The following is a 20,818-nucleotide window of genomic DNA, read 5'->3' on the forward strand; positions in this document are numbered from 1 at the left end:
TCCCTACGTCAGGGTCCCTGGCTCAGAGTGTGAAGTCGGCCTCCCTACGTCAGGGTCCCTGGCTCAGAGTGTGAAGTCGGCCTCCCTATGTCAGGGTCCCTGGCTCAGAGCTGGGGCCCCTCCCAGGAGATGCGGGCAGGTCCAGCAGCTGGAGACCGGTGGCCAGCCCAGGGTCCCACCGTGGAGAGAGGGCACAAGGCTGAGTGCGGGTGGGCCCTGGTCTGGCCACCCAGGCTGAACCAGGTACCGTGCAGCAGGGGTACAGGAGCCGACAGCCACCATGGCCCGCGTGCAAGAGGAGAACGAGCTCCTGCAGGAGGAGCTGACCCGGCTGGGGGACCTGCTGGCCCAGGCCGGCGTCGAGCGAGATGAGCTGGCCAGCAGGTGCCGTGTGGTCAGTGAGCAGGTGAGTGTGTGCAGCAGACTCAGGACAGGCGGGAGGGGGCAGCCTGGCCCTTGGTGAGGGGTCACTTTGTCGGGCCTGCAGTCAGAACCTGGGACTATTGGCAATTTCTAAGACTGGGAAAGACAGAGTGTCAGCCACCGGACATTCAAACCCTGGGCAACAGATGAGGAAACTGAGGCAACCGGCGGGATAACAGGCGAGAGGTGGGAGGCCAAGCAGCACATGCCCAGGCCGTTCCCTGATGCCTAGCATGTCCCCTAGGTCTCGCAACCCAGCTTAGGCACTGACTTGTCCCTGTACCTGCCCGGGAGCCCTGTGCGGTGGCCTGGCCAGTCCTGACCCACAGAGCCCAGTGCTCAGCCCAGCATCAGCACAAAGCAGGCACCTGCACGGCAGAGGACAGCAGGCCAGCGGGCACCGATCCCACCCCCAGACGAAGCTCACAGAGAAATGGCTCCACCCTAGCCTCGTGACCCTTTCCTGACAACTGAGGCTGACTGGGACCGTTTGGACCTCAGAAGACAGGGAAGGGGCCAGACAGGGCTGTATCTTTGGTCCCCTGGTGGCTGCGGTGCCTTCCAGGGTGATGTGTGAGGTGAGCGAGAGGCATATTTAGTCACAAAATGTGGAGCTGGGGAGGGCCTCCCATTGTGTAGCCAGGGAAACTGAGGCAGAAAGGTCAAGAAACCTGCTAGGCCAGAGCCTCTCTCCTATGTCGGCTCTCCAAGGCATGCTGGCTTCTGAGGCAGGACTTGGTAAGGAGCCAATGCGTGGAGTGGGGTGTCCAGCCCACCTTGTGGGGGACTCGGGGCCCCTGCCGCACCCATGCCGTCTTCAGAGCCCCCACGGTTCCGCATGGCAGGTCAGATGACCCCACTTTCCAGATAAGGGAGTCAAGGCTCAGAGCCAGCCAGTGATCACGCAGGACACACCGCCATTACTGGGGCTGAGACCTGAACCCCTGAACCAGATCTGGTCCCTTCTTAGACACGTGACCAGTGGCCAGTATCGGGGACCAGTGGTGTCCCCAGTGGGCCTCGCCTTCTGGAAGGGTCCTTCCCAGGACCAGCGACAGCACCAGCCCCATAGGGATGCCCTCAGCTCTCCTAGGGGCCCGCTCTCTGCTCCCCACCCAGTTCTATCACGCCCTGAGCCCCACACGGGAAACACGTTTCCATTGTTGCTGGCACCCCTGGGAGGGGAGCCCCTGAGGGCAGGACCTGGGGTCCACCCCCCCTGATGGGGGCCCCAGCGCGTGTGTGAGCTGCCAGCTCTTCCTGGGAGCCCCTACAGCTGTGGGGAGGCCTTGGGGGAGACATCTTCCTAGCACAGGGTGGGGAGATGTTGGGAACAGGCCGCTGGGAATAGAAGCCGCAGAAATGCTGCCGACAGATTAGTAAGCCGCATGAGTCAGATCCGAACGTGCCAGCAGCCCAGTGCACGCCAGCTCCCGAGTGGCTCAGCAGGCAAAGTGTGGGTGCCAGGAGGCTGGGCCTCACTCCAAGTTACCCCCAAGTGTGGGTGCCAGGAGGCTGGGTCTCCAAGTTACCCCCAAGTGTGGGTGCCAGGAGGCTGGGTCTCCAAGTTACCCCCAAGTGTGGGTGCCAGGAGGCTGGGTCTCCAAGTTACCCCCAAGTGTGGGTGCCAGGAGGCTGGGCCTCACTCCAAGTTACCCCCAAGTGTGGGTGCCAGGAGGCTGGGCCTCACTCCAAGTTACCCCCAAGACAGGGGGAACGGGGTCTGGGTGGCCGGAGTGCCTGACCGTGGCATCTCCATCCTGGGGTGGCACCCCCAGACCCCACCCGGCTCCTCCAGGGTCTTCCAACGCCCCCTTCTCTTCCGGCTGCTGGCTGAGGAGGGGCCCCTCGGCTCTCCCATGCATTCAGCCCTGGCACAGCCACAGCTGAGGCACCAGGCCTGCTGCCTTCCCCTCCACCCTTCTACCTGAGCCATCCTTGTCCCTTGATTTCCTGGGCCTAAGTTCAGTCTTGGCCCAGTGACAGCGGAGTGGCCCTGGGCAGTGGGCCCACATCATGGTGGGTGTGGTCCTGCACCCTGTAGATGAGGTGCAGGACTCAGGCAGGAGGCCCAGGTGGAGGGAACCACACTCACTCACTCACTCTCCAGGGGGCAGCCCCAGAGACAGCCCAGTGACCTTCCATCCGGCCCCTGTGTGCCTGAAGCAAGCCCTGAAACCCCTGCCCCTGCCCTGACAGCTGGGCTGCCCGGGTAGCTGGGGCAGTGGGGCCTCAGTTTACCCATCTGTAAATGAAATGTGGGCATGCTCCAGTGGCCCCCAGAGCCGTGCCCCCACTAGGCCACCATACTCACGCTATCCTCAAGACCTGATGGAATCAGCACATCGGTGCAACCCAGCGTGCCCCTGCCCCTCCCCTCCTCTGCCAGCTACGGGCACTTGGCACAGGGCAGGAGGCTGCCTGTCAGGTTCATTGTGTGAAAGGGCCTGCGCCTCACCAGACCCAACCCCAGCCCCTGCTGTGGGGCCCCAGGGAGCCCTTTCTTCCCCACCAAGGTCGGCTTTGTGCCCAAGATGCCCCCGCCCCTGCCCGCGGGTTCAGGAGCAGCCAGACCAGGTGGGCTATTGCTGTTCCCCAGCTGCAGGCCCGGTTGGAGACCACTGAGGCTCAGCTGCGGAGGTCGGAGCTGGAGCACAGCGTGGATCTGGAGGAGGCCCTCGGCCGTCTGGAGGTTGCTGAGGAGAGGTGAGGCCAGGCGGGGGGCAGTCAGGGCTCCAGAAGCACAGCCTTCCCCCCGAGAAGCAGTGGGCCCCTCTGTACCTTGGGGGCTACCGACAGCTCTTCCCAAAGCAGCTATGAGTTCAGTTTCCCTGGGAGTCAGCCCAGGCCTCCACAGCAGGGCAGGGGCTGGAGAAGGCGCAGCTGGGCGCGGGGACTTGAGTGGCTGGGCAGTGTGGGGGCCTCAGGGCGCTCCCTCTTGCCGTGGGGAGAGTCCAGGCCGAGTGGAAACAGTGAAGCGCTCAGCCTCCCGGGCTCAGCGCGGGCCTCTCATGCGACCAGGCACCGCCGTCCCGGCCTCCGAGAGCGGCTCAGCAGCAATCCTATTATAGTAGCAGCATCACGACTCTACCCATCGCTACCAGACCCCTCCCTGGCTCCACACCCCAGGGGCAAGGGCTGCTCACTGTGGGGGACGGGGCTGGTGCCAGCCTTCCACATGGCAGCCTCTCCACGCTCTGCCATCCTCCCTGCCACGGGTCAGCCTGGCTCGTGAATAACAGGGAGGGGTGAATAACAGGCGGAGAGGGAGAGAGCCCCCACTCCCACCATCAGTGAGCGCTGACATTAGGACCCTGGCAACAGACCCAGGTCACGAGCCACACCTGAGTCCCGGGTGTGGATCACCCACTCTCACACCCTGAGATGGTACTGACGAGGTCATGCCTGGGCTTATTGAGGGTGCCTCTGCCCGGCCCCCACCCTGCCTGCACTAACCCAGCCCCCACACCAACCCAGCCCCCACGCCAACCCAGCCCCCACACTAACCCAGCCCCCACGCCAACCCAGCCCCCACACTAACCCAGCCCCCGCACTAACCCAGCCCCCACGCTAACCCAGGCCCACCAGTCTCCCAGACCTGGGCAGGTTAAGTTGTTTGTGAATATTGCCACATTTGGTTCATCCTCCAGGAATCTGGAAAAGGAATCAAAGGGCTGAGAAACTTTTGAAAACTGGTTTTGAGGGGGAAGAAAAATAACCCAAGAGGAGGCTTAGTCTGGTGGGCAGAGAGGAGCAGTGAGTGAACCACGGCAGCCTGGCGGGGGTGCCGGCTCCTGAGGTCCACCCACCTGGCAGACTTGCACCCCTACTGCTGCAAGTGTGGACCTACTCATGGCGGGGAAGGCCCCAGGGTGCAGCAGAGGCCGTCCCCTACCCCGGGCATGTCCAACTCCCTCTCTGGGTCACCCAGCCCCGCGAAGGGCACCTCCCTCCCATCCCCTGGCACCTTGTCTCAGGCATTGAGGGGCGGGCCAAGTTTGTAGAGGCAGAGCCAGGAAAGCTCGGGGCAGGGACTTGGGGGAGGACAGAGGGCAGATGTCGCAGGAAGGCGGGAGGGCACTGGGCTGGCACCACCTGGGAGAGCCACCTTGATGCTGGCACTCAGTCTAGGGGTCCCTTGTGGGGCCCATGGCAGGTGGGGGCAGAGCAGGGTCTGGTGGGGCCCATGGCAGGCAGGGGCAGAGCAGGGGCTGGTGGGGCCCATGGCAGGCAGGGGCAGAGCAGGGGCTGGTGGGGCCCATGGCAGGCAGGGGCAGAGCAGGGGCTGTGCACCTGAGCCGGGGTCAGTTGGGCCAGAGGGTTTGGGGCTCCATTCAAGCCCCTTGACTTGGGGACTCTGAGCGCCTCTTAGGAGAGGCTGCCTACCCCGGCCACTCCCTGGGGGTTCTCTGTCCAGGAGCACTGGCCTCTGCCAGGTGAACGCGCTCCTGCGGGAGCAGCTGGAGCACATGAAGAAGGCCAACGACGCGCTGGCCCAGGAGCTGGCTGGGACGACGGGCAGCGTGCAGCGCCTGCAGGGCGAGCTGGAGCTGAGGCGCTGGGCCCAGAGACAGGTGCTCCCCCAACCCTTGCCCACCCCGCAGCCGCCTGTCTGGGTGCCTATGCCTGGGTAGCAGGCAGGGACCTGGTGAGGGTGTGCTGGCTCAGCAACTATCCCTCTTGGGGACAAGGCCACAGTTTCTTGCCACACCATGTCCCCAACCTGGCTTGACCACAGCAGTCTGTGGAGTGAGGGACTCCCTGGTCCACCCCCACTGCCCCCCACCCAGAGAAGGAGGGCAGGGCTCTGAGAATGGGGCACTGGGGCCACATCCCGGCTCTGGTGTGGACCACCCTGTTTGGAGAGGCAGGTTTTCTCCATAGTCTGAACTCCTGGCCAGACTTCAGGAGGGGGAACCCTGGAAGGAGCCTGGGGCTGGCCCGCTGCTTGTGGCGCCTGGCCGTGGCCCCCCAGGTCCCCCTGCAGCCTTACTCACTCCAACTTCTGAAACCCCGAGGCATGCAGGGGGTCAGGGCACAGGGTTGCAGGCACCAGCCCCTGTGGGAGGGAGACGTCCAGGTGTTCATGCCTTGCTCAGATCTCTCCATGGTCGTGGGACCCCCTGAAGCTGCTGTAGCCTTGGGTAATGTGGCTCTCCAGTCAGGCAGTCCCTGAGGGCCTGAAGGTGTTCCCAACAGCCCTCCAGCAAAGGGGACCTGGACGCCCAGCCCCTGCACACTACGGGCACCATGGGCAAGGATCTTCCCAGGAAGAGGGCCCCCCGGAAGATGTGCTGTTCCAGGTGGAGGCAGGAGCCGGAGGGGCAGCTGCAGTTCTGGCCTCAGGCTGCCTCTACAGACATCCCTCAGACAAGCCTGTCCCAGAAGGGCCGCACTCACCCCCACGGGGGCCAGGTCCCAGCCCCGAGCCCCGCCACAGCTGCTTCTCCTAAAAGGCAGATGTCAGACACACCAGCCGAGGTTTACCCCCTGAGAGGGAATGCCGGCCTCTGCAGAGCGCCAGCGGGACCGTGCTATCAGCAAGGAGTCATCGCCTACGCTAGGCCTGCTGGCTCGAGGCATTTGAGCAGATCTCCTGTTCCCCTCACTGCCTGGTCCCCGTCCTCGTCCTCAGACCTCGGGGCAGGTCATCAAATGAACACAGGAGCTGATTCCGCTGTGTGAGAACAAATGCCGGAAGGAGAGGGTCCCTGAGTTCAGTTTGGCATTTGATCACCCAGGTCTTTATTTTCCCTTTGTCCTTGAGGGAAACTCAAGGTTGGTTGACAGTTGCTTTCTCTCGGCACGTTAAAGATCTGCTTTCTCCTTCTCCTTCCGCTGCTGCCGTTGAGAAGTCAGCTTCCAGGCTGCCTGGATTCTGACTGGCTCCCTATCAAGGTAACGTGTCCTCTCACCTGGCTGCTCTTAAGATCCCTGCTCTGACTTGGTGGTTGTGCCATGTCCCTGTGTTGTGTCTGCGTGTAGATTTATTTGTTTATCCCACTTCAGGGCTCGTGGAGCCTCTGCGTCACTTGTTGTTTTTGGAAAGTCAATATTCTTTAAACATTGCCGATGCTCACCACCCACCTCCCCTCCTCTGAGCTCCGGCTAGACGTGTGTTAGCCATTCTTACGCTGTCTCCCAGGCACCGTTCACGGTTTTGTTCCTTTTATTACCCTGGACTATATTCTAGATAATTTCTTCAAATTTCCATTTCTGTCTATCAGTTTTCTCTTCTGATGTCTAATCTCTGTTAAATTTGGCTACTTAGCTTAAATTGCAAATATGGTATTTTTCATCACTAAGAGTTCTGTTTCATTCTTTCCTATATATTAAATAGCTTACTCTTAACTCACATTTTCTTTTTTTCCTCTTTGAGACAGAGTCTTGCTCTGTCACCCAGGCTGGAGTGCAGTGGCAAGATCTCAGCTCACTGCAACCTCCGCCTCCCGGGTTCAAACGATTCTCCCGCCTCAGCCTCCAGAGTAGTTGGGATTACAGGTGTGTGCCACCGCACCTAGATAATTTTTGTATTTTCAGTAGAGATGGGGTTTCACTGTGTTGACCAGGCTGGTCTCAAACTCCTGACCTCAGGTGATCCGCCCGCCTCAGCCTCCCAAAATGCTGGGATTACAGGCGAGAGCCACCTCGCCTGGCTTCTTAACTCACATTTTCAAGCCTCTTATTTATTTATTGGAGCATGTTAAGAATAGTCTTTTTGTAGCCTGTGTCTGACTATCTAATATCTGAAATTCTTTAAGGTCTGGTTCTGTTGTTTCTGCTGGTTTCTGATCATGGTCCTTTGTTTCCTTGTGCCTTTGGTGATTTTTTATTTTCTAACTAAAGAGGGGTGTCCCCTCCAGAGGGTGTATGGCCAGGTATGGGTTCAGAGTCGTGCCCTCAGAGGATGTACAGACAAGTGTAATGGGTACAGAGGGGTGTCCCCTCCAGAAGGTGTATGGTCAGGTATAATGGGCACAGAGGGGCGCGCCCTCCGGAGAGTGTATGGCCAGGTATAATGGGCACAGAGGGGAGTGCCCTCTGGAGTGTGTATGGCCAGGTGTAATGGGCACAGAGGGGCATGCCCTCTGGTGGGTGTATGGCCAGGGATCATGGGCACACTCCAGAGGGTGTATGGCCAGGTGTGGGTTCAGAGAGTCATGCCCTCTAGAGGGTGCATGGTCAAGTGTAATGGGCACAGAGGGGCATGCCCTCTGGAGGGTGTATAGCCAGGTGTAATGGGCACAGAGGGGAGTGCCCTCTGGAGGGTGTATAGCCAGGTGTAATGGGCACAGAGGGGAGTGCCCTCTGGAGGGTGTATGGCCAGGTGGAATGGGCACAGAGGGGAGTGCCCTCTGGAGGGTGTATAGCCAGGTGGAATGGGCACAGAGGGGAGTGCCCTCTGGAGGGTGTATAGCCAGGTGGAATGGGCACAGAGGGGAGTGCCCTCTGGAGGGTGTATGGCCAGGTGGAATGGGCACAGAGGGGAGTGCCCTCTGGAGGGTGTATAGCCAGGTGGAATGGGCACAGAGGGGAGTGCCCTCTGGAGGGTGTATGGCCAGGTGGAATGGGCACAGAGGGGAGTGCCCTCTGGAGGGTGTATGGCCAGGTGGAATGGGCACAGAGGGGCATGCCCTCTGGAGGGTGTATGGCCAGGTGTTATGGGCACAGAGGGGAGTGCCCTCTGGAGGGTGTATGGCCAGGTGTTATGGGCTCAGCTGGAGGGAACCTCAGGTGTGGGATCAGGTGAGGGGTTCAGGCAAGCTTCATGAAGATGAGATGATGATCTAATACCTGAAGTTCTTCAAGGTCTCGTTCTATTGTTTCCGCTGGTTTCTGGCCATAGTCCTCTGTGCGAGTTCTGGAGAACAGGCAGGATGTGAGTGCTCTACCTGAAGGCAACCTGGAGGAGCAGGGCTGGGGTTGTCACAGGCAGGGAGAGGTGGTAGGAACACAGTAGCCCCCTGAGTTCCAGAGGTTGGCGAGCAGGAGAAGGCGAGTGCAGGGCCTAGAAGGTGGTGTGGAGACTCTGAGACTCCTGGCTTTCATCTTAGCTCCTTGCAAGGCTGGAAGCACTGAACACACACGGTTCCCCCATTCCTGCCCCCAACACAGAGTCCTCCCACTCGGCTCCGTTGCAGCCTAATCACTGGCCTTGTCTCAGCAGTGACTTCCCACCCTCCTCCCTGCGGAACCCCAGTGCTAGAGGCTTCTAACGTCAGTGACTTCCCACCCTCCTCCCTGCGGAACCCCAGTGCTAGAGGCTTCTAACGTCAGTGACTTCCCACCCTCCTCCCTGCGGAACCCCAGTGCTAGAGGCTTCTAACATCAGTGACTTCCCACCCTCCTCCCTGCGGAACTGGGGACCCAGTGCTAGAGGCTTCTAACGTCAGTGGCTTCCCCACCCTCCTCCCTGCTGAACCCCAGTCCTGAGGCTTCTAATTTGCTTCTATGTCCCTGGCACCTTTGAAGTGCCAGACCAACACCTGGACATCTTCAGGAGTCTCCAGAGTAAGGAGAAAGACTGTACTGGAGAAAGGAGGCCGTCCTCTTCCCTCAGAGTGGGAGGGTAGGAGCCACGTGCCGCCGAATTGTCTGCCCCATGCCCCAGCAGGGGACCGGGCCTGGTTCTGGAGTGTTCTGAGCCTGAGCAGTTCCTGAGAGTAGCTGGGGAGCTGAGACTGAGTCAGCACCTTCTCTCTTCAGGGACCGACATACCCCACCCTTCCACCTCCATGCACGCAGGCTGGCCTGGAAGGGCTGAATGTGGTCATATCCCCAGGTCATCTCCTAGGGAGAGGCAGAGTATGGCCCCAGGGTGGGGTTGGGGGAGCCCATGGCTCCTTTGCCTGTGAGATATGGGGACTTTGGGATGCTGGGTCCACTTCCAGCCCCCATGGAGAGGGACAGGGCACCTGGAAAAGAATGGGCTTCAGGGAGGGTAAAGGCGCCCCAGCCTGGAGTGGACAGGAGGCCTCTTGCTTTCAGACCCGGCCAGGGGGCCTGGAGAAGCCCCGGGACCTCCTTCTCCTGTGGAGACAGGCCGTGGTGCTGGGGACAGACCTGGCGGAGCTGCGAGCAGCCACTGAGAGGTGAGTGCCGGCTGCCCCACCTGGGGCCAGGCACCAGGCTGCAGGGAGCTGAGGCCCCCTCCGGGAGAGGGGAAGTGGTGCCTGGGGCGGGCCCTTCCGTGGGTGCAATAGCCCTGGCCTGCCGGCTTCTCAACCAGCCCTGGCTGGGCCTCAGGCTGGACAGTGGGAGCAGTGATGAGGGTGGCCGAGGAGGGCAGTCAGGGAGAGGGACAAACAGGCCAGGGAGGTGGGTGGGGGACACCAAGGAGAGATGAGAGGAGGGTGGACAGGACATTGTGGGGTGGGGGACACCTATCCAGATGGAGCTTCCGTGGTCTGTCCAGCCTTGCTGGGTGCCACACTGGAGGTCAGTCCTGGTACCACCCTGCTAGCCCTTACATAGGTAGCAGCTCCTTGCACAGGAAGAGTCAGGGGCTCAGAGGGTCGATGACTCAGTGAAGGCTGCTGCAGTCTGGCCCCGCCCCTGCTCACTCCTCCCCAGCTGCTTCCTGGCATTTGGTGACACATGGGAACCATCAATGCCACGCAGCGGGGGCTTCTCCTGAGGATGGCCAAGGAGGGGGTCCTCTGTGGGACTGATGGGACCAGGCCCTCCCTCTGCAGATGGGTCCTGAGTCAGCCACAGGTGCTGCCCTTGTCTCCCAGGGGCCTCGCTGACCTGCAGGCAGACACGGCCAAGACAGCCCGCCGCCTGCACACTGCCTGCCTGAACCTCGACTCCAACCTGCGACTGTCGGCCAGCAGCACGGCCAGCACCCTGGGGCAGCAGCTTCGGGACAAGGTTGGGGAGATGCTGCAGCTGCAGGTCCGCTGGGACACAGAGAAGGTGGCGCTCCAGGCCAGGTGGGTGCCCAGGGTCAGCAGGCAGGCACAGGGAGGGCCCGGAGGGGTGGGGCCCATCCAGCCTGCCCAGCAGCTATGGATCCCAGATGTGGTCACACCGTACCAGGGGAGGTGGGGCCCTGGCGTCACTGGTGGTGCACACTTTTCAGAATCACCATCCCAGTGGCTGCAGGGCACTCCCCTAATGCCCAGGAGGCAGGCACTGGGGTCTCCTACAGTGAGGGTTTCGGGGAGCACAGCAGGGAACTCACTGGGTTTGTGTCCTGGGGGTCAGCACCCGGAATTGGAGTTTTCAGGACTTAAAGCAGGGCACGTTGTTCCAGGGGAAGAGCTTACCTTAGGTAAATAGTTTAAAAACGGAGGCAGGAAGAGGGACCAGGCCTCCTCCTGCCCCACGTGAAGGACACCCACACCCTCTCTGGGGTCTGCGATCTCGCCGTGACTATGGAAGGTTTCGGACCCACCACCCACATCGGGGGCTCAGAGGTCTCTTGAGGGCAGCTTCAGCAGGAAGTGGGGAGGTGGCTCCCCAGTGGAGGTCTAACCTGCTGGCCGTGGGGCCGACGCCTCACAACCGGGGGTCCGGGGCCCACTTGGCCACAAACACCCTGCCAGGCTGACAGGCAGAGGCCCTCCCTACCCTCAGGGGGTCTAGCTGAGTCAAACACACCACAACCTAGCCCCAGACGAGCAGGACAGGACGTGGGGGCCCAAGGGCTGCAGGGGCCGCACACCAGGGCCTGAGCCACAGGAAGGGGACCCGGGGTCTTTAGTAAGAAGGTGGGTCCTGGGAAGGAAGGAACAGTAAAATCACTTATTGTCAGACTGATGGTGACAGGTGCTCCAGGCAGAAGGACTGGCCGGACAAAGGCCTGCAGTGGGCACTCCCTCTGTTGTGCCATAAGGACGGGGCAGAGCCTTGGGCAGTCACTGCATCTGAGGCTGGAGAGCTGGTCAGGGTGTGGGCCTTGACTTCTGAGACCGTGGGAGCCACTGGAGGCTCTGTGGCAGGAGAGACGCGTGCTCAGACCAGGGACGGAGGCCACTCACACAGAGGCATTACCCAGCACCGGCAGGGGGGCCACTGCACGGAGGAGTCTGGGCAGAGCCAGGGCATGCTTGGGTGCCCATCCTCTGGGCCCTGCCCTTCACCCTCCCCCCATCCCCAACTCCTCCCAGACTCTCGGAGCAAACGCTGCTGGTGGAGAAGCTCACAGAGCAGAATGAGCAGAAGGCGAGGACCATCGCAGCCCTCAGAACCGACCTGCAGAGCCTGGTTGGTGGGCGGGACGGGAGTGGCTGTGTGGTGGGGGTCTGTCTGCCACAGGAAGCCTGGTGCAGTGGTGGCCGGGGGGGGGGCGGCGGATGGCCTGCAGGGCAAGGCGGGGTCCCTGCAGTGCACTTTGAGGCGCATCAGGAAGGTGCGGCCCCTCACCTGTCCTCTCAGTGGCGAAGATGGAGGTGGCCCACAGGGACCCTCAGGACTGTCTGCACGGTCCCCATCAAATCATGGCCCTGTGCTCTGGGCCCCTCTATCCCTTCCTCTCTGCACCTTGAAGGTGGCCCAGGAGGATACCCAGTGCCTGGAGCTGTCATGGAGCATCACTGAACTGGGGGAGCCACGGCGCCCACTGAGGAGCCCCCAACGTGCCACATCCCCCCATCAAGGGGCGTCCCCACCACATACCCACTCCCCAGCCACCCTGGACCCTGTACTGCAGGCCGTGCGGGCAGCCATCGAGAGGCGGCGGCGGCGGGAACAGGTGGGCAACCACAGCCCGCAGGACCCCCGTCTCCCTGAGGGCAGAAACATGAGCCCCTCAGGCTAAAGGGTAGTTATAGGGCCTGCCCCTGAGCCCCATGGCCCCAGGGAGGGGCTCCAGTGTTTGGGGGGGTCCTTTTGGGGAGTCTCAAGCCCTGGTGGGCCTCAGTGGGCAAAGCTTGCCTCAGTCAGAGGGACCCACACCGCGCCCCACCCGGGCAGGAGCTGTGCCTGCAGCTGGAGTCCTCCCAGGCAGTGGCAGCCGGGCTCCAGGAGCAGCTGTCCGAGTGCCGGCAGGAGCTGTGGGCTGCACAGAAACTCCAGCAGGAGCGGGCTCGGGAGCAGGCACGGGAACAAGAGGCCCTTCGGGGCCAGCTGGAGGCCCAGAGGCTCGAGGTGCAGCAGTGCCGGGCATCCTGCAAGCTCCTGGGGAGGTAACGGGGTGAAGGGGTTGCATGGCCTTGCACAGGGAGTGGGGGATCCTGAGGGCCCAGGGCTGCTGTCAGGACAAGCACCTCTAGAGCTGGAGGGGATGCCAGCCGGGGAGGGGTCCTTTCCTTCCAGCAGAGTTCTGTGAGCACAAGTTGAGCATGGGCCGGGGTGGGCCACACCCGCCAGTGAGACCCTGTGTGCTTCTCGGGCTCCCTCTGCCCATGCAGTCTCACAGGCTGGCATCCACCCAGCCCCAACTGCCCACCAAGGCACATGGTGCACCTTGAATGTGTCCAGGGCTGCCCCAACTCTGGCCCTTCCAACCCCAGGGAGAAGGCTGCTCTGGAGATGGTGGTGGAGGAGCTGAAAGGGAAGGCAGATGCTGCAGATGCGGAGAAGCAGGGGCTGGAGGCCGAGGCCACGGAGCTACAGAGAAGCCTCCTGCTGCAGGCAGAGCGGAGGGAGGAGCTGGCTCTGCAGAGGGAGCGGAGCTGCAGGGCACTGGAGACCAGGTGCGCCGCGGTGGCTGGGTGGACAGGGCCCCTCCCACAGGAGAGACCCCGCTCTGCCACCATCAGCCACTTGGCCTTGGGCAACGGGTCTGCTTCTTTTCCTGTCTCATCTCAGGGTGTGGTGGCGGCCCTGACAGGGCAGGGGCGGGGGCTCTCCAGGCTCCTCCCCAGGCTGCACCATCCTCCAGACCAATCCTCACTCCCTCTGGCCCAGTGCCCCACCTGGGTGCACATCCACTACCCTGTGGGCCCAGCAGATGTGGGGCCCCACCCCTCCTGTCCCCGTGGAGGCACCTGTGCCTCCCCTGACCCAGAAGTGAAGGCTGGAAGCAAAGGGCTCCCTGCCTTCCTGGTCCTCCAGGGACTCCATGCTCCTCCTGGGCCTCCCTGGGCTTGGAGGGAGTTGCAGGCAACCGCCTGCCTGAAATCCCATGGGGCAGCCACTGCTCACCCTGAGGGATCTCCCGCCCTCTGGTCTGGGGCCTCAGTCAAGGCCGCCTGCAGCAGCTGGAGGAGAAGGTCTCTGGGCTCAGAGAGGAGCTGGCATCAGCCCGGGAGGCACTGAGCACAGCACAGCTGCAGCGGGATGTCGTGGAGAGCGAGAGGGAGGGCTTGCGCAGCGCCCTGGCGCGGGTACGCCTCTGCTCCCCCCAACCCCACCCCCTCTCCCGTCTGCCCCCACCCACCCCAGCCTCACTGACCTGGCCTCCCACTCCCTCTCTCCTGCCTGCTGGGACCCTCAGCCCATCACTAGAGCTCCCAAAGTCACCAAAGACCTTTCCCGTCCCCAACCAGTAGGCACCAGCCTGGCCCAGCTGCTCTCAACCCTGCTGGCCACGTCTGCTTCTTCGTGGCTTCTCCTTGGCCCACCAGCCACCTCCTCTGGTTGGAGCCTCAGTGTCTGGAGCCACCCTTGGTCCTGAGACCTCCCCACTGTGGCGACCTTCCCACCATGTCCGCCCAGGAGCTCTGGCTTGCACACCTCCGCAGCTCCGGGCTCACGCCTTTCCCACCGGCAACAGCCCTGCCCTGGAAACTAAAGGTCCCCCCTGGCATCCCCCTCCCTGCCCCAGGCTGAGTGCAGCAATGCGGACCTGGAGCTTCTTGTGAGGCGGCTGAAGTCAGAGGGAGTGGAGCAGAGGGACTCGCTGGCTGCAATGGCCGCCTTGATGGAGGCGCTGGCTCAGGACAAAAGTGACCTGAACCACCTGACCCTGCAGGTGAGACAAGGGCCAGCGGGGCGGGCCTCGCCGGAACCTGGTTCCCAGGTGGCTGTGGGTCTCCCAGCCCTGGGCCTTCCTTCCATTCTCCCAGATCACTTCCTCTCCTGGTCCAAGGTTTTGGGGACGAGGGAGCCTGACTGGCCCTGGCCAGGTCTGAGGGAGGGAAGACGGTGCCCCTGGCCCAGGCCTGAGGGAGGGAAGACAGTGCCCCTGGGGCAGGCCTCGGGAGTGGCTGGCCTACAGGGACTGAGCATGCGGGGAGTGGATGCAGAGCCCCTGACACCTGGTGGCAGCTGGAGCAGGAGCGGGACCAGCTGCGGGAGCAGCAGAAGACTCTGGAGCAGGAGCAGGTCCGGGCCAGGGAGCAGCTGGCCCAGGCGGAACAGCAGCTGTTGCTGGAGCAGGCAGAGTGCAGGGGCCTGCAGCAGGCCTGTGGGCGCCTGGAGCAGCAGCAGGAGCAACTAGAGGGGCAGGCAGCCCTGCTGGGGCGAGAGAAGGCCCAGCTCCAGGACCAGGTGGGCCAGGTGAGGACGTCTGCAGGGCGGGCTGCTGCCGCCGTCTGGGATACGGCTGGGTCGCAGGTCCTGCCTAAGGTACTTCTGGGAGTCAGGCAGGCTCAGGATACCCAAACCAGCTCTTTCTGTCTGGGTAACGGATCAAGCCCAGAGCTGGCCTCCCCGTGGGGGTGGGGGCAGGGTGAGGGTATGCAGAGAAGAAGATTTCCATCAGGCTTGGCCTCTATATCCATCCCGCCACTTGGCAGGGGAGCCCGGGCCTGAGGCCAGTGACTTCTGCACGCTGGGCCCTTAGAGAGCTTTGCTCTTTCCTCCTCTGTCTTGTTACTCCATGGTCCACATCCACACAGCTGAACTCTGCGATTGCATATGCACTGGTGCCTTTGCGCATTCATTCCCAATTTCCCCATCTTTTGCTGAGGAAGCTCAACTCACTGGAGAAAAGAACAGTCTAGGTTTTTTCCAATCCTGCCTCGTTCATCCACGCAGAAACCCTGCCCGTACTGGTTCAAGCCCCCGTGGCTCAGATTCCGCAGCCCCTGTTACATTCAGGACAGTTCAATCCTCCTGTTTTCAGATTCTGTCTTGTCCTTTTTTGGGGTCATCTTTTTCCTCTTTTTCTATTGACATTTAATAAGTCAGTGTACAGTGTCAAAGAGTTTTGACCATTGTACAAACCTGGGTAGCCGCCACCAGGATCAAGACATAGAACATTTTTGTCAGCCCAGCAGGTTCCCCCACGTGCCTTCAGCCATTGCCCAAAGCCCCTGGCTCCCACCCAGGCGGCCTCTGCTCTGATGTGCAGCGCCACGGACTGGATGCACCTGTTTTAGAGTTCCTTATGAATGGAGCTGTGCAGTACAGACGCTTTTGTGTCCAGCTTCTGTCTCTCAACATCATGTCTTTAAGATCCATACATGTTGTTCAGTGTATCACTAAGCCCTTTGTTTTTGACTGCATAGTTATATTCCTTGGGATGAGTAAACCACATTTGCTTATTCATCCACCTGTTGCTGGACATTGGGATTGTCCACACAAGTCACACAAGACTTGCTGAATCAGAAACTCTGTGGGCGGGGCCCAGAAATCGGGATTTTAATGAGCCCTCCTTGGAATTCTGCTGCACACTAAAGTGTGAGAACCACAAGTGTATGGTATGATGTAGGAACTAAGGTCCATTATTTTTCATACTAATACCCAGTTTTTCCAGCACCACTTTTTAAAACTCTCTCCTTTTGTCCTTGATTAAATTTGGCAACTTGTTGAAAATAAATTGATCATATATGTGGGATTTGTTGATCTGTGCAAGTCAATCTATTCCTTCTTTCACCAAAACCACAGTCTTGATTATGATAGCTTTTTAGTAAGTCTTGAAACTGAGTAGTGTACACACATCCACCTTGTTATTTTTCAAGATTGTTTTGGCTGTTCTAAATCCTTTGCATACTCATATACATTTTACAATCATCTTATCAATTTTTTCTTCCCTCCCCTGCAAAATAGCCTGCTAGGACTTTGATTAAAATTGTTTAGAATTTATAGATCAACTTGTGGAAATGGACATCTTAAATATGTTGAATATTGTATCCATGAATATGGTATATCACGTTTGTAGTTTTCCATGTAGAGGTTTCTTGCACATCTTTGATTAGGTTAATTCTAGATTTTTATATCATGAATTATATTACTGTTTTAATGTCGTTTTCTTGTTGTTCATTATTATAGAAATATAATTTCATGTGAAATACAATTTCGTATGTTTATTTTGAGTCATGTGACCTTGACAAATTCACTTATAAGACTAAGTACAGAGCAAAGTTAAATATAAGTGGTGAGAGTGGCCATACTTCCACCAATGCAAGTGGGGAAATAATTTGATGTTTCACCATTTAATATGATGTTATCTGTAGGCTTTTCACAGATGCCCTTTATCAGAGTAAGGAAGTTCCCTTTCATTCCTAGTATGCTGATATTTTTTAAAATTTATAAATGGGTATTGGATTCTGCTGAATGCTTTTTCTGGAACTATTAAGATGATCATGTCATTGTTCTCCTTGTGCTGTTAATGCAGTGAGTTATACTGGTTAATTTTTTAGACGTTAAACTTGCATACTTAAGTAAGCCCTACTTTGTCATGAGTTAGTATCCATTTTATATATTTTTTATTCAACTTATAATATTTTGTTAAAGATTTTTGCATCTCTATTTGTGAGTAATAGTTCTGTAATTTTCTTTCCTTGGAATCGTCAGATGTGGAATCAGGGTTGTGCTGGCCTCAAAATACACTGGAAAATAGTCTCTCTTCCGATATTTCCTGAAAGTGTTTGTGTAAAATTGGTATTACTTAGTTCTTAAATGTTTGGCAGAATTCACTAATGAAATAGTGTGAGCTTGGAGTTTTCTTTGTGAGAAAGCATTTGATAATGAATTCAGTTTCTTTAACAGATATATAATCTACTCCAATTTCTTAGTTGCTTTTATGGCTGTTTCTTCATCTGCGTCCTAACAATTTTGCATGTTGTGTTTTTATTATCAGTCAATTCAAACTATTTTCTCTTTCCTCATGTGATTTATTCTTTGCCCCATGGATTATATGGACATATATGGCCTAAATTCCAAATAGGGTTTTCTAAATGTCTAATTGTTATCAATTTCTAATATAATTCCATCATGATCAGAGGACATACTCCATATTATTTGGATGGATTTAAATGTCCCAGTCTATCATCTATCTTGAACATGTCAAAAGAATGTGTATTATGCTATTGCTGAGTGCATTGTTCTACAAATATAAATTAAATCAAGTTGCTTAGTAATGCTGTTTAAATCTTCTAAGCCCTTACTGGGGTTTTTTGTGTGTCGATTTATTTCTTTGATTGGTTGTTTTTGTCTACTTGCTGCATCAGTTAGTGACAGAAGGGCATTAAAATCTCTATCTGTGATAATGAAATTTTCTGTTTCTTTCCCTAGATCTCCCCTTAGTTTCTTCCCATAGTCAATTTTTGCTTCATGTGTTTTAAATTTCTATTATTAGGTGTATATATATATTTAGTATTTTATGTCTTTATGAGGAATTGGCTTTTTATCATTGTAAAACATCCCCTCTTATCTCTAGCAATACTCTTTTTTGATATCTACTTTTTTGATATTGATATAGCCACTTCCATTTTCTTATGCTTAGTGTTTCCATGGTATATCCTTTTCATATATTTACTTTCAACTTGTCTGTGTCTGCTTATTTAAAGTGTGTGTCACCATGATCAAGTGAGTTTCACACCAGGGATGCAAGGACGGTTTAACATACGTAAGTCAATAAATATGATACACCACATAAACAAAATTAAAAACAAAAATCACATGATCATCTCAATAGATGCAGAAAAAGCATTTGACAAAATCCAGCATCTCTTTATGATTAAAACCCTCAGCAAAGTTGGCATTGAAGGGACATACCTTAAGGTAATAAAAACCATCTATGACAAACCCATAGCCAACATTATAGTGAATGGGGAAAAGTTGAAAGCATTCCCCATGAGAACTGGAAAAAGACAAGGATGCCCACTCTCACCACTTCTATTCAACACAGTACTGGAATTCTTAGCCGGAGCAATCAGACAAGACAAAGAAATAAAGGCGTCCAAATCAGTAAAGAGGAAGTCAAACGCTCACTGTTTTCTGATAATATAATCGTATACCTAAAAAACCCTAAAGACTCCTCCCAAAAGCTCCTAAGCTGGTAAATGAATTCAGCAAAGTTTCAGGACACAAAATTAGTGTACACAAATCAGTAGCTCTGCTGTACACCAACAGCTACTAAGCTGAGAATCAAATCAAGAATTCAAATTCAACCCCTTTCACAATAGCTGCAAACAAACAAAAGAAAAATACTTAGGAATATGCCTAACCAAGGATGTGAAAGACTTCTTTAAGGAAAACTACAAAACACTGCTGAAAGAAATCATAGATGACACAAACAAATGGAAACACATCCTATGCTCATGGATGGGTAGAATCAATATTGTGGAAATGATCATACTGCCAAAATCAATCCACAAATTCAATGCAATTCCCATCAACATACCATCATCATTCTTCACAGAGCTAGAAAAAAATCCTAAATTTCATATAGAACCAAAAAAAGAGCCCACAGAGCCAAAGCAAGAATAAAGAAAAAGCAAATCTGAAGGTATCACATTACCCAACTTCAAACTATACTATAAGGTAACAGTTACCAAAACAGCATGGTGCTGGTATAAAAATAGGCACGTAGATCAATGAAACGGAATACAGAACCCAGAAATAAACCCAAATACTTACAGTCAACTGATCTTCAACAAAACACAGAAAAACATAAAGTGAGGAAAGGACACTCTATTCAAGAAATGGTGCTGGGATAATTGTCAAGCCACATGTAGAAGAAAGAAACTGGATCCTCATCTCTCACCTTATACAAAAATCAACTCAAGATGGATCAAATACTTAAATCTAAGACCTGAAATCATAAAGATTCTAGAAGATAGGCCAGGCACAGTGGCTCACGCCTATAATCCCAGCACTTTGGGAGGCTGAGGTGGGCAGATCACGAGGTCAGCAGTTTGAGACCAGCCTGGACAACATGATGAAACCTTGTCTCTACTAAAAATACAAAAATTAGCCAGGTATGGTGGCACATGCCTATAATCCCAGCTACTCAGGAGGTTGAGGCAGGAGAATCGCTTGAATTTGGGAAGCAGAGGTTGTAGTGAGCCAAGATCATGCCATTGCACTCCAGCCTGGGTGACAGAACAAGACTCTGCCTCAAAAAAAAAAAAAAAAAAAATTTCTAGAAGATAATATCAGAAAAATCCTTCTAGACATTGGCTTAGACAAAGACTTCATAACCAAGAACCCAAAAGCAAATGCAACAAAAGCAAAGACAAATAGATGGGACTTAATTAAACTGAAAAGCTTCTGCACAGAAAAAACAAACAAACAAACAAACAAAAAAAAAAACCAGCAGAGTTAACAGACAACACACAGAGTGGGAGAAAATCTTCACAATCTATACATCTGACAAAGGACTAATATCCAGAATCTACAAAGAACTCAAATCAGTAAGAAAAACAAACAAACAATACCATCAAAAAAGTGGGCTAAGGACATGAATAGACAAGTCTCAAAAGAAGATATACAAATGGCCAACAAGCATATGGAAAAATGCTCAACATCACTAATTATCAAGGAAATGCAAATCAAAACCACAATGCTATACCACCTCACTTCTGCAAGAATGACCATAATCAAAAAATTTTAAAAAAAAAAGATATTGGCATGGATGCAGTGAAGGGAACACTTTTACACTGTTCGTGGGAATGTAAACTAGTACAACCACTCTGCAAAACAGTGTGGAGATTCCTTAAAGAACTAACAGTAGATCTACTGTTTGATCCAGCAATCTCACTACTAGGCATCTACCCAGAGGAAAAGAAGTCATTATACAAAAAAGATACTTGGACATGCATGTTTATAGCAGCACAATTTGCAATTGCAAAAATATGGAACCAGCCCAAATGCCCATCAATCAACGAGTGGATTTTAAAAATATGATATATATACGTATATACACACACTCCATGGAATACTACACAGCCATTAAAAGGAATAAAATAATGGCACTCACAGCAACCTGGATGGAATTGGAGACTATTATTCTAAGTGAAGTAACTCAGAAATGAAAAACCAAATATCATATGTTCTCATTCATATGTGGAACCTAAGCTCTGAGGATGCAAAAACATAAGAATGATACATTGGATTTTGGGGACTTGGGGGAAAGGGTTGGGGGTGGTGAGGGATAAGACTACACATTGTGTACAGTATACACTGCTCAGATGATGGGTGCACCAAAATCTCAGAAACCACCGCTAAAGAACTTATTCATGTAACCAAACACCACCTGTTACCCAAAAACCTATTGAAATAAAAAAATAAAAAAATCAACAAATAAAGTGTGTGTCAAAAGCATACTTGGGTTTTG

General features: G+C 55.3%; 1 protein-coding gene across 1 annotated transcript in view; it reads left to right on the forward strand.

Annotated features, from left to right (window-relative positions):
- The first annotated feature begins 280 nt into the window (after positions 1–280).
- CROCC2 (ciliary rootlet coiled-coil, rootletin family member 2) overlaps positions 281–20,818 on the forward strand; it is a 67,867-nt gene continuing 47,329 nt past the window's right edge. The window contains exons 1-14 of the mRNA XM_077956538.1: positions 281–406; positions 3,023–3,129; positions 4,841–5,039; positions 5,623–6,104; positions 6,210–6,321; positions 9,412–9,515; positions 10,161–10,358; positions 11,538–11,634; positions 11,918–12,121; positions 12,343–12,554; positions 12,882–13,064; positions 13,553–13,697; positions 14,138–14,284; positions 14,581–14,811. Of these exons, the coding sequence (XP_077812664.1) occupies positions 281–406; positions 3,023–3,129; positions 4,841–5,039; positions 5,623–6,104; positions 6,210–6,321; positions 9,412–9,515; positions 10,161–10,358; positions 11,538–11,634; positions 11,918–12,121; positions 12,343–12,554; positions 12,882–13,064; positions 13,553–13,697; positions 14,138–14,284; positions 14,581–14,811 (2,547 nt within the window). The remainder of the gene's footprint in view (positions 407–3,022; positions 3,130–4,840; positions 5,040–5,622; positions 6,105–6,209; positions 6,322–9,411; positions 9,516–10,160; positions 10,359–11,537; positions 11,635–11,917; positions 12,122–12,342; positions 12,555–12,881; positions 13,065–13,552; positions 13,698–14,137; positions 14,285–14,580; positions 14,812–20,818) is intronic.

Source organism: Macaca mulatta, chromosome 12 (assembly GCF_049350105.2).
Source record: "Macaca mulatta isolate MMU2019108-1 chromosome 12, T2T-MMU8v2.0, whole genome shotgun sequence".
Lineage (NCBI taxonomy): Eukaryota > Metazoa > Chordata > Mammalia > Primates > Cercopithecidae > Macaca > Macaca mulatta.